This window comes from Sabethes cyaneus, chromosome 2 (genome assembly GCF_943734655.1).
Source record: "Sabethes cyaneus chromosome 2, idSabCyanKW18_F2, whole genome shotgun sequence".
In the NCBI taxonomy this organism is placed as follows: domain Eukaryota; kingdom Metazoa; phylum Arthropoda; class Insecta; order Diptera; family Culicidae; genus Sabethes; species Sabethes cyaneus.
The window spans coordinates 124,896,817-124,909,486 of record NC_071354.1 but is presented as its reverse complement, the minus strand read 5'-3'; the positions used below and the strand labels follow the sequence as shown (position 1 = coordinate 124,909,486).

The 12,670-nt window shown below is 47.0% G+C and overlaps 1 protein-coding gene across 1 annotated transcript in view; it reads right to left on the bottom strand.

Moving 5' to 3' along the window:
- Positions 1–12,670, bottom strand: part of LOC128738091 (protein vav) — a 388,215-nt gene that overhangs the window by 162,856 nt on the left and 212,689 nt on the right. The window contains exons 4-5 of the mRNA XM_053832936.1: positions 9,384–9,486; positions 8,944–9,312 (exon numbers count right to left, since the gene is read on the bottom strand). Coding sequence (XP_053688911.1) covers positions 8,944–9,312; positions 9,384–9,486 — 472 coding nt within the window. The remainder of the gene's footprint in view (positions 1–8,943; positions 9,313–9,383; positions 9,487–12,670) is intronic.

The following is a 12,670-nucleotide window of genomic DNA, read 5'->3' as shown; positions in this document are numbered from 1 at the left end:
AGTTCCGCATACAAGCCAATAGCGGAAGGAGTGCTCGGGGACGGAGTGAAGGTACGTGCTCTCACACCAGAAGTGACTCTCCAGCTTAAGAACCTGGACGAGATCACCGAAGTGCGTGAGGTCGTACAAGCTCTCAAAGAGCAAAGTGGAGTGGTGGTGGCAACCGAGGCGGTTCGCCTACGCAAGGGTCCGGCCGGGACCCAGGTAGCCACCATACGACTTCCGCTGATTGACGGAAACAAAGCCCTGAAAGCTGCTAGGCTAAAAGTGGGGTGGTCGGTATGCCCACTGAGCGTGTCCAAGCAGTCGGAAGCTTGCTTCCGGTGTTTCGAGCACGGACATAAAGCCTGGAACTGCAAGGGGCCAGATAGGAGCCAGTTGTGCAGGAGATGTGGCAGTGCTGGCCATAAAGCAAAGGACTGCGCGGAGCCTCCTAAGTGCCTGATCTGCACCGGTAAACGGGACGCAAAGCACGTAACGGGAGGTCCAAGGTGCCCGGCCGGTGCGCCGGCGACTAAGCCACGTTCATAGTGCAAGTGACACAACTCAACCTGAACCACTGCAGCACAGCTCAGCAGCTGTTACACCAAGCAGTTTCTGAGTCAGCAATGGACATTGCCATAGTCTCGGATCCATATCGCGTCCCTGCCGGAAACGGCAACTGGGTCTCGGATAGGTCTGCGACGGCGGCTATATGGACAACAAGCAGGTTCCCGGTTCAGGAGGTTGTGTCAACTGCAGACGAGGGATTTGCGGTTGCCAAAGTGGGTGGAGTGTTCTACTGCAGTTGTTATGCTCCGCCGAGTTGGTCTATCGAGCAGTTTACGCGGATGGTAGACCGAGTATCAGTTGTGCTGACTGGTTTAAGGCCGGTGGTTGTGGCGGGCGACTTTAACGCTTGGGCGGTAGAGTGGGGAAGTCGTCGCACGAACCATAGGGGTCGGATTCTGCTTGAGGCTCTGGCAAAGCTTAACGTAGATCTGGCCAACGTCGGCAACACAAGTACCTTCAGTAGGAACGGTGCGGAGTCTATCATCGACGTGACTTTCGGCAGTCCTGGTCTGATAGGAGACTGGCGGGTAGATAATGGCTACACTCACAGTGACCACCAGGCGGTCCGCTATGGTGTCGGTCAGGTAACGAGGCGGCAGGCGGCGAGTAGGGCCAACACTCCAACCACCCGTGGATGGAAGACATCATACTTCGATCCCGAAGTATTTGTGGAAGCGATCCGGAGAGAGTGCGGTGATCGCGGTATGCCCGATCCGAACGCTGATCATTTGGTTGATGTACTGTCGCGAGCATGTGACGCTACCATGCCTAGGAAAGGTCGTCCTAGGTATGGCAGGTCACCGGCTTACTGGTGGACAGATGAAATTGCGGAACTCCGCGGAGCGTGCTTTCGTGCGAGGAGAATTATGCAAAGAGCTCGTTCGGATGAAAGCAGGGCTGAATGTCGAGTAGCACTCGTTGCTGCACGCGCAGCGCTTAAGAGCGGGATAAAAGCTAGTAAACGAGACTGCTTTGAAAGGTTATGTGCTAGTGCCAATGCGAACCCGTGGGGTGATGCCTACAGAGTCGTAATGGCAAAGACCAAGGGTGTGATGGCGCCCGCTGAGCAATCGCCAGAGATGCTGGAGCGGATCATCGAGGGCCTCTTTCCGCGCCACGAGCCAAGGCCCTGGCCCCAGGCCGCTGAGTCGTCCCACGGCCGACGTTCCAGTATCTCAGACCATAGCGTAGGATGGTCGGCCTCCCAGCCGAACATCCAAAGTAACGTGGGCGACGGCGGTTTGGAGGTCGGGGAGGAAGCGACGGTTACGAACGAGGAACTCATTGATATCGCTAAATCCCTAAAGGTGAGCAAGGCACCGGGGCCAGACGGTATCCCGAATATGGCCATTAAAGCGGCTATTTTAGAGGCTCCCGAATTATTCGGGGCAGTAATGAATAGATGCCTGGAAGCTGGCCACTTCCCGGACAGATGGAAGCGACAGAACCTGGTCCTATTGCCGAAGCCGGGAAAACCCCCGGGTGTCCCCTCGTCATATAGGCCGATCTGTCTACTCGATACTGCCGGCAAGGTGCTGGAGAGGGTTATCCTTAACAGACTCGTACAGTACACGGAGGGTACAAACGGTCTGTCAAGGAACCAATTCGGCTTCCGAAAAGGCAAATCTACGGTGGATGCCATCTTGTCTGTCACTAAGACAGCCGAGGTGGCAATCCAGCCCAAGAGGACAGGTATTCGTTATTGCGCAGTTGTCACGCTCGACGTGAGAAATGCGTTTAATAGCGCTAGCTGGGACTCCATAGCCAGCTCGCTTCGGAACGTCCAAGTGCCGGTGTCGCTGTACAGAATTCTGGAAAATTATTTCCAGAATCGTGTGCTATGCTACAACACGGAGGATGGTCAGAAATGCGTTCCAATCACCTCAGGGGTTCCGCAAGGTTCCATACTGGGCCCGGTGTTGTGGAACGTCATGTATGACGAGGTGTTGAAGCTAAAGTTTCCGGTAGGGGTGGCGATTGTCGGCTTTGCGGACGATATCACCTTGGAAGTCTACGGTGAATCTATCAGAGAGGTTGAGTTGACGGCTGCTCACTCTATAAGCATTGTTGAAGATTGGATGCGATCCAGGAAACTGGACCTAGCGCATCAAAAAACGGAGGTTATCGTGGTTAACAACCGCAAGTCGGTGCAGCAAGCAAATATCAGTGTCGGGGACTGCACTATTTCGTCAACGCGGTTCTTAAAACTCCTTGGAGTCATGGTCGACGACAAGCTCAAGTTCGGGAGCCACGTCGACTATGCCTGCAAGAAGGCTTCCACAGCTATTTCGGCATTGTCTCGTATGATGTCTAATAGCTCTGCGGTATATGGCAGCAAGCGAAGGCTTTTAGCCAACGTGGTCCAGTCCATACTCAGGTATAGCGGGCCGGTGTGGTCATCGGCGTTAGGTACCAAAAGCTATCTAGCCAAGCTGGAAAGCACCTATCGTCTCATGTGCTTAAGAGTGGCGAGTGCGTACCGCACAGTTTCACATGACGCAATCTGCGTCTTAGCGGGTATGATGCCTATTGGTATCATCATCAGCGAGGACGTAGAGTGCTTCAACCAACGTGGAACTAGAGGCATACGGAGTACCACAAGATCGGCCTCGATGATCACATGGCAGCGGGCATGGTCTGATTCCACAAAAGGCCGGTGGACACATAGACTTATCCCGGAACTATCCGGATGGGTCAACAGGCGTCATGGCGAAGTCAACTTCCACCTGACACAGATTCTGTCAGGGCATGGTTGTTTTAGACAGTATCTGCACAAATTTGGGCATGCGGAGTCCCCCGAGTGTCCTGAATGCGCGGACGTTGAGGAAACTGCAGAACATGCTTTCTTCATATGCCCTCGTTTCGAGGGCGTGAGAAGCAACATGATGGCAGTTAGCGGACAGGACACTACTCCGGATAACTTAGTCCAAAGGATGTGTTCTAGCTCGGACGTCTGGGGTGCGGTCAATGCGGCTGCTACCCAGATCGTACTTGAGCTACAAAATCGTTGGAAAGCTGATCAACGGCGAATAAACAGCCTAACTACCATAGTCCAGTAGTTATCTAAGAGCGTGCGTTAAGCACAATAGCCCCTCCCTGAAGTAATACCGATAAGGTGGTTCCAGGGGGGATTGAGGCTGGAGACTCGAGTAGGGTTTTAGTGGGTCTGGATCTCCACGATCTTCACGGGATACCAAACCCCACTCCCTGAGCTGTCTTTTCAGGTGTCTGATAGCAGATTTCCCTACTCGTTAAAAAAAAAAAAAAAAAAAAAAAAAAAAAAAAACACACACACACACACACACACACACACACACACACACACACACACACACACACACACACACACACACACACACACACACACACACACACACACACACACACACACACACACACACACACACACACACACACACACACACACACACACACACACACACACACACACACACACACACACACACACACACACACACACACACACACACACACACACACACACACACACACACACAGCCATTGCTCAAATCGTCGAACCCTATCGATTGGTATATGTGACTTGGCCCTCCGGGCCTCGGATCAATTTCGTGTTTTTCGACCAATTTTTAAACCTTTGTTATAGTATAACTAAGGTAAAAAGTAACGATTTTTTGAAAAATGTTAGTCGTTTATGTCCCCTTAAAGGAGTTTGTTTTGCTCTGCTTAATCGTGTATTTCAGTACAGCCTTGGCGACTCGGAAGTCACTTCTTCGTTCCTCTCTAGTATCAGTAGACCGGACGCCGTCGGTTTCTGGGCTCCACCTTCCTCGGTATGGTTGTGTCGCATGCTCTCATTAGCGCTTCGGTAAGCTCATCAGCATTACAATTCTGGGCTTCGCTATGTGGTGGTAGTGCCTCGACAAAGAGGTCCTTGTCGCCATTTCTTTTGATTCACGGGGGATGGCTCTAAAACTAACCACCGCCCATCTGATCTTGACGCTGTCCATCTTCAGAAGCCGGTTTTCCGCCGCGATAGACAGACGAATCGACGCCGTCTGCGTACTGCCATATGCCTTCCGTAGCCGAATATACATTGGAACGTTGCCCAGGTATTCCGGTCTTGTCAGCACCGCTTTCACCTCAGACTCTGTTGTGACCTCGTTCAGGTTTTTCGCTTCAACGGGCGTCCTCTGAGATAAAGCTTTTACTTGAGCTTGGCTAATGAGCGCTGTCTCGACTAGAACTTTCAAGGCCGCGCTTTTCATCTCCGGGTCTCTCTTGAGCTCGAAGAGCAACTCGCCGCTCTGGGTTCTCTGGGTTTTCACGACATTTTCCCCTAAATCTTGCAGCTTCGGGTGGTCCCTCATTTTCTTCAGGAGATCGGCGTACGTCAGCTTCTCGCCCTCCACTCTAACAATCAGAGCGTCGCCTTTGCTCCGGATCCGGCGAGGTTGGGGTCTCTCCCTATTCTTCGCCTTTTTTTCTGCTTCGCGTTCTGCCAGCATTTCCCTCTGCGTCTGCTTCTGGCGATCTTTTTTCATCTTTTTCTTTTTTTCACTCTCCTCCTTCTGCTTAGGGATAGTTCGCCAGCCGCTTGCCTCATCCTGCTCCCTGTCGCACTGCTCCTCCGCTCTGTTTTCATGTTGCTCTCCGTTGTCGCCGTTCAGCTCATCCAATTTTTTGAGCTTACCTTATCGCCTAGCGATTTCCGTTCCCACTTTTCTGTGCGCCGGGCTTGTTCCAGGATCGTCGCTGCCAGGGCCTCCTCCGTGATTACAGCCCTTTTAATCAAGGCCGCATGCTCCACTTCCTTCTCTGCCAGGGCCTCCTCGGCGACTACAGCCTTCTTAATCAAGACCTCCTGCTCCATTTCCACCTCTATCACCGCCGCTAAGGTCCGTGCCGCTGTTCTGCGTATCCATCGCGCTATCACTTTCTTCTCCTGTATTTGATTTTATTTTTAATTCTTGAAAACTCATTTTGGATCCCACGAGTAGCTAGGGAAATATGTAGTCCGCTGCGCCAATGCCCTTCCGTAACGCAGTAAGGGCTTCGAAATGGTCGGATGCGCCCCGGTGTCCGCCAGGCTCCGTTCGCGGTGTGGTAATTTTGATTTTGACTCCCTCACCATGCATCCCTCGACACGGGTCGCGTCACATCTTAGATTCGGGGTCCGTGGTGATGTTTGTGTATCGTCCTCATCAAGAACGTGGGTGGCTATACCGGTTAGCGCCGAAGCGGGGGATGAAAAGTCCCATTCTTCTACCCCCTTGTGTGTGTGTGTTTTTTTACGTGAGGAAACGCTCAATGCCAGGCACATTAATGATATATTATCACATCACGTGGCACAGTGTGGGACTCTAACCCACTAAAAACTTCACGGGCGTCTGACCTTAACCTCGGAACTACCGTTAAGTATTACTTCGCGGGGAGGCTGTGTCTGTACACCCTGATCCGGAGATGACGACCGTCATAACGTCCACTCCTTCACATTCACCCTCGCAGGCTTCTGCCGTCCTTGATTCTATTACATGCTCCTTCACCATCCAATTACCTTGCACCTGTCGAAACGTGTACCGATCCAGAGATGGCGACCGTCATGAGTTCCATCTCCTCACGGCCACCCTCGCAGGGTTTCTTGTTGGGCTCAGCACCGCTTCGTCGAGTTCGCCACTGCACTTCTCCTTCACCTGTCGAGACGCGAACCGATCCAGGAATAGTGACCAACATAACATCCATCCCCTCACGGCCGCCCTCGTAGTATTTCTGTCCAAGCTTGGTTTGCTCCGTCGCGCCCGTCTCTCCACTGATGCATCTGTCGAGACAATGCTAATCGGGATTGGTAGTTCGCTGGTCATTTCTCCATTGTCATTGCAGTTGCAACATGATCTGTGCTACAACGATTTGTAGCTTTGCACCATGCATCCAGTTCTCGATAGTTCTAATCGCCTCTGTCACCAGCATTTCTACCTCCTCCTGTGCCTCGCCTGTCACCGATAGCATGATGTCATCGGCAAAGCCGACGATCACCACGCCTCTAGGCAGCTACAGAAACAGTACAACTTTGTACATACCGTTCCAGAGCGTTGGGCCAAGGATGGAGCCTTGTGGGACTCCTGACGTAATGTTTATCGTCTTGCGCCCCTCAGCGGTCTCGCAAACAAGCGTCCGATTCCTGAAGTAAATCCTCAGTACTCTGCATAGATATCCCGGGACATGCATTCTATGCAGCGACTCGGCGATGGCGTGTCAACTGGCACTGCTGAAGGCATTTTTTGAGGTCGATCGTTACAAATGATCTCCTCTTCGTCTCTGTTTGGACGACTCCTCGGCTCACTCGATCACTATCTAAATTGCATCTACCGTGGACTTCCCTTTCCGGAACACAAACTGCATGTTTGACAGACTATGTACACCATCTGTATGCTTCGTAAGTCTATTCAAGATGATCCTCTCCAGGAGTTTTCCGGGACTACCATCTTCTAAGCATTTCGGCAACACGGTCCTGAACAAATCCGGGAACGCTTGTATTGCTGCCTTCAGAGCCACGTTGGGAATCCCATCAGGACCAGGGGTCTTCTTCATTTTAGCTGTCTTGCCGCTGCCACTATTTCATCGATGGAGACTTGCAGACCGGCAGCGTTAGCCCTCTCTTCTGGACCATACAGTGTTATTGGCCACATCGTAAGCGCGTACGTCGGAAAAAGTTCCACCACGATAGCCTTCAGCTTACTCGGACACAACTCCTTAATTGTCCCAGGACCTTTTACTTTCGCCAAAACGATTCGGTGCGCGTCACCCCAGGGGTTGGCGTCAGGTTCTCGGCACAGCTCCTTGAAGCAGTTGCGTTTACTTTGTTTTATCTCCCGTTTCAATGCAGCCCTGGCCACTCTAAATGCCGCGCTACGCTCTTTCCGATCTGCTACAGTTCTGGCTTTTTGGACGCGTTTTCTGGCTCTGAGACAACTAGCACGAAGGTTACTAATTGCTGCATTCCACCAATAAGCCGGTCGCCGCTCTTGTCTTGGTTCCTGTTTTCTGGGCATGGTAGCATCATATACCCTGACCAATATATCTGTCAACTCGTTCTCATTCAAGATCGATCTGCCACCGTCCACCCGGAGTGCCTCGACGAAAAGATCCCTGTCAAAGGCCGTCGTCTTCCACTTCCGCTCGTAGGCTCCAGCTGTCTGTCTTATCGCCGGATTTCGCCGGCCGATACTATATTTAATCGCCTGGTGATCGCTATGGGTAAACCCTTCGCAGACCCTACAATTTATGTTCGGCATCAGGGATGGACTGCCAAAAGTGACATCAATGATGGATTCGCGACCGTCTTTACGAAAGGTGCTAACGGTACCTTCGTTGAACAGCGCAATTTCCAGCTTAGCCTGGGCTTCTAATAGACTGTACCCTCTGGTGTTGGTGCATCTGCTCCTCCACTCCACAGCCCACGCGTTAAAGTCTTCCGCAACGATGATCGGCCTTTGCCCGATTAGTTGAGGCACTAGAAAGGCCACGCCACACCGTTAGGTGGATTAATTCGGGTAGTTACGCGCCTGATGACCCCAGCGAATTATACTGTTAATATGTTGCGAATTTTACTGGTAAATAAAGATTTTGAAAAATAAGGAACGAATATTTAAAAACATAGTCAAGTTAATTATAGATGTTCCTGAGAAATTAAAAAATAATTATTGAGGCACTAGAAAGGCTACGTTACAGCGTTAGGTGAATTAATTCGGGTATTTTTTAAGAACGAGTGCGAGATTACTTGGGATGAATGATAGGTGTGTGTAAATGAAAGAATGTGTGGATTAACTAACCCCGAGAAGGCAATCGGTGGTCCCAATTTAACCGTAGTTTAAGTAGTTCGTAATATTTCAACACTGGATCAATAAATTTGAATATCGACCTGGAAATATCTTATGGGCATTGGCCTTATATGTAGTAAATTAAAGTTTAATAAAGGAAAAAAATCAGTTTTTGAACATTGAGTGCGATTTTCTCTTTTTAGTTACATGCAACAGATATGCTTCCAGCGGCAGTATAGTGTTAGTGATACAACAATAGAGTTTTGCACGGACGAACAACCTCGCTTCTTTGACGTCTATCGGTGGTTTGTTTACATGGATTTAGAATGCGGGTTAAAATAATGTAAGTGAATATTGTTAAAGGTGTTTACGGCAGGTCGAAAAGGAACGAAAACTATCATTCCAAGTAGTTTGGAGGGGAACACTGCTGGAGAATACGCTTTTGAAACGTTTAACTTGAATTTATGTATGTCGCGTTCGCAAAATTCGTCTAACAGATAATAAACAAACCCCGAATAGAAGTCAAATGGCTGAATCGCGTTCATTTGTGACGTCAGCGTGCAAACCTTATAGAATACATTGAAAGGTTACTTACGTTCACGATTAATTCAACATTGTTCGATTTTTTGCAGACATCTCGCAGTGTGTCAGTTGCACTAGTCATGCTGGAACAATAATCTCCATAAAGGAGAAATGGTTCACGAAATTCGAGAAAAACGGTGCTAAGTTTTATTTTTGAATTCGGTAGTAGCGTTTCCCGCAAATTATTAAGAAATTTTTCGTGGATATCGACCAATTCTTTTATGTAAGGAAATATACAGCGTATTACTTCTTTCGGTAAGATCTTTTCTAACGGTTGCATGAATTTATATTTTAAAGCCATTAAAGCATCCAAGTAATTTGTCTCAGTGTCAATCAACTCCTTAATAACAAAATCACGTTGCTCAAAAGTTGCAGAGGTAATCTAAAACGAAGACCAGAAAAAATTAGTAATCAATCGGGTTTGGTTGTAAATTTAAGAAACAGATACGCTACCTGGTTTTTAGTAACATTTTGAATAGAACATAAATCTTGGTAAACTTCTTCTATTTTAGTGTCGTGCTCATCGTGGCCATTGCAATTAATATGACTTATGGTTCTAATAATCATGCATAAAATATAAAAGAAGAAACACAGAAAAACATAAATAATTGCAAGATGATTGTTTGCATAAAAATAAGTTTGAAAATCAATAAGTCCAAATACGTCTATTTGAGCAAAAACAATCGTGGCAATGAGAAAATTGGAAAAAAAGGTTTTGCAGCTTCACCTTTTTACCAATTTTCTCATTATGGGTATACTGCCATTACTCGCATAACAGTCTCATTTATATAGGAAACTAGCTGACCCGACAAACTTCGTATTGCCACAAATTAAACTGTGTTGTACATAAATCCTGAATCTCAGATGACCTTTATCACAATCTCGAGATTTGCAAGTTTCTGGGGAGTTCATGGGTGTTTTAATATAAAAATTTTCCTCACAGTAAAATAGAAAACAACTCCCCCCATTGCTTAACCTGATAAAATATGGCGGGTAGCATTTAAATATTCGCCATCATTACAAACCATTTCGCCGAATACCATTTTGCGGAATACCAATCCTCGGATTCGGAAAATCTTTTCGTGGAAAGTACCATTTCGCAAGGGTGACCCAACTGAAGGAAAGTAATAGAGGTCAGTAGATCTTGGAAAATAAATAAACCTAGATAGAGGTGATCTCTACACTACCCCCCACCCCCCCCCCCCCCTCACGGTTTCCGGCGCTGCCGACGGCAGGTCACCGGCAACACTCGCGGCCTGTGTCCGTCTCGCCCTGAATCATCTAATGTTACTATTGATAGTTTGTATTTGTATTTGTATTTGAATATAGGCTATGAGCCCGTTATCCTTACTTAAGACTAATTTACAAAGAATTATTGGAGAAGTCTCACATATAGAAACAAGTTACATATAACATAGAAATATAATCCCTAAAACAGTTGTCTTCTGTAATATAACCTAAGCCTATGCTTAATGGTATTTGAGCTCATGCCAGTGGTTATAATGTGCTGAAGCGCGTTAAAGGCGTTCATGAAACGGAAGGTTGGTTCGTGCTGTGAATAGTTCCTAGAACGAAACGGTGGGTCGAAGATTCTAGGTCGTCGAAGTGTAACTGGGCTGTTGTTGAAAGTTAAGCGCATGGTCTACGGTTGACTAACTGTTCGTCCTGAGAGTATGTTCGTGAAGAACACGATATCAGCTATCTGATGCCTTCTGGTAGTTCTGGCTGGATAGTTTCTGGTGGTCTTGTTATTGACTAATGTTTTATGAAAGAGTCTAAAATTTCTCGAGTTCGATTAGTTTTTGAATTACACAAAAATTTCTGTTTTATTTGTATGAGAGTCCTTATTCCCCTACTACAGGGATGAGGGGTCTCACGCAGAAATTTGTATTTCATTTACCCTCCTAAAGAGGAGAGGGGTCTCAATTCACAATAGAAAAACCCGATTTAATCCACCTAGTGGTGAATGGAACCTTTGTTATACGGTCTTACTTGCTATTTGAGATAGAAACCGACACGTCTTCGGAGTATAATCCATCTATTGGTTGCGTAGTGCGTTGGTTTACATAAAATTTTTGAAAATTGAATACGTTTACAAAATTTGAACAAAATATGACCACTTATAAATTTTGATAGATCCTTTTTTCATGAAATTGCTGAATAAGGATAAGTAAGTTTGTTAGCCGACCCTATTTGTCGGCAAGCACACCTTCGTCCAACATTAACCCACAGTGTGAGCTGTATCATATGTAACAACAACGTAACGGCTTGAGTTGTCATATTGTAACGAGAAAAGAGATAAACCTAATGCGAAAAGCCAAGTTATCAATTATACATTTACCATATTAAAGAATCTGCTTCTCGAAACCTACCAATTAGTATTTAAAGTTAAAATCAAGTAAAGTTGCGCTAAATTTTGTTAGTTATATATTTGAAAATACAGTAGGTGAATAATTTACCGATCTAATTATATTGAATCAAGCTAACCTATAAATAACGTCTACAGCACATTCTTGTCAAAAGGAAAACTAGCAAATTCCTTGCGGTAGAAAGAAGCTAAAATACAGCCGACACGATCTAAACCAAATACTCAGGAAACTAAACGTGAGTGTGACTCAAAACTTATAATTTAAGGCTAGATTTAATCTTAATTATTGTAAACTTTATTGAACAGGAAAATCATATTCGCTCACGCATTTGGCGCCATTTTCCCTACAACTTGGGAAGATTACAAAAGCGTTTTATTTGTTGCGAATATTATTTCGGAAATCCTTCCCGTTGACTAAAGTCAACACAATATAATTTTCGTTTACCGATCGTTCTATCGGCTACAACCAATGTCAAGTCGGAGCTCAAAACCAATCGAGAAAGGTGGTGTAGCCACCAGATCCAAAGCGAGTGATTCCGATGTGATAAAAGATGGCAATGGTACGTCGGGCGGCGGCACCGTGATTAAGGAGATAGTCGAAGGTCAATCATGTCGGGTTTGCAAAAAACCAGACACTGAAGACATGGTCCAGTGCGACGAATGCGACGGATGGCATCATTTTACGTGCGTCGGAGTGACAGACGAAGTTATTAACCAGAGCTGGAGCTGCACCAACTGCGTTACTGCCAAATGGATCCAGCGAACTACAATAACTGACGACGGAACTTCGGTGCGACAGGAAACAGGGGCCATTTCTGATGCAAAACCCCCTCCTCAAGTAACACAGAATCTCACAGCCCAGTTATCAAAATCCCCGCTGAAAAAATCAACACAACCGATTGATTCTTCTGATGTACAGCAAAGTGCGATGAAACGACACACTCTATTGCCTAAAGCGGACGGATTACCTTCGATTGAAATAGAGAAAGCGACTTCATTCTGCTCATCTCGAAGTTCCGTGCGAAATCGCGCAAAACTGCAATTAATGAGACTCGAAGAAGAACGAGCATTCGAACAACAGCAGGCGGAAAGGTAACGAGAGGCTGCACTGCTGGAGACAGAAAAGCACCGGTCTTACCTGGACAAAAAATACAATATCCTGGAAGGAATAATCGACGAGAGAGGCTCAAATGCTAGCGAAGTGGACGGTTTTGTAAGTGATTGGATAGAAAAGACTAATCTTCAATCAATTCCGCGACAAACTAAATCAAATCCACAACAAAATAAACCCGTTACTACGCCCGCTGCTGCTCCAAACATGCAAAGGCATTCTGAAATAAACAATAGACAACAAAGAATTGTTGGTAATGTC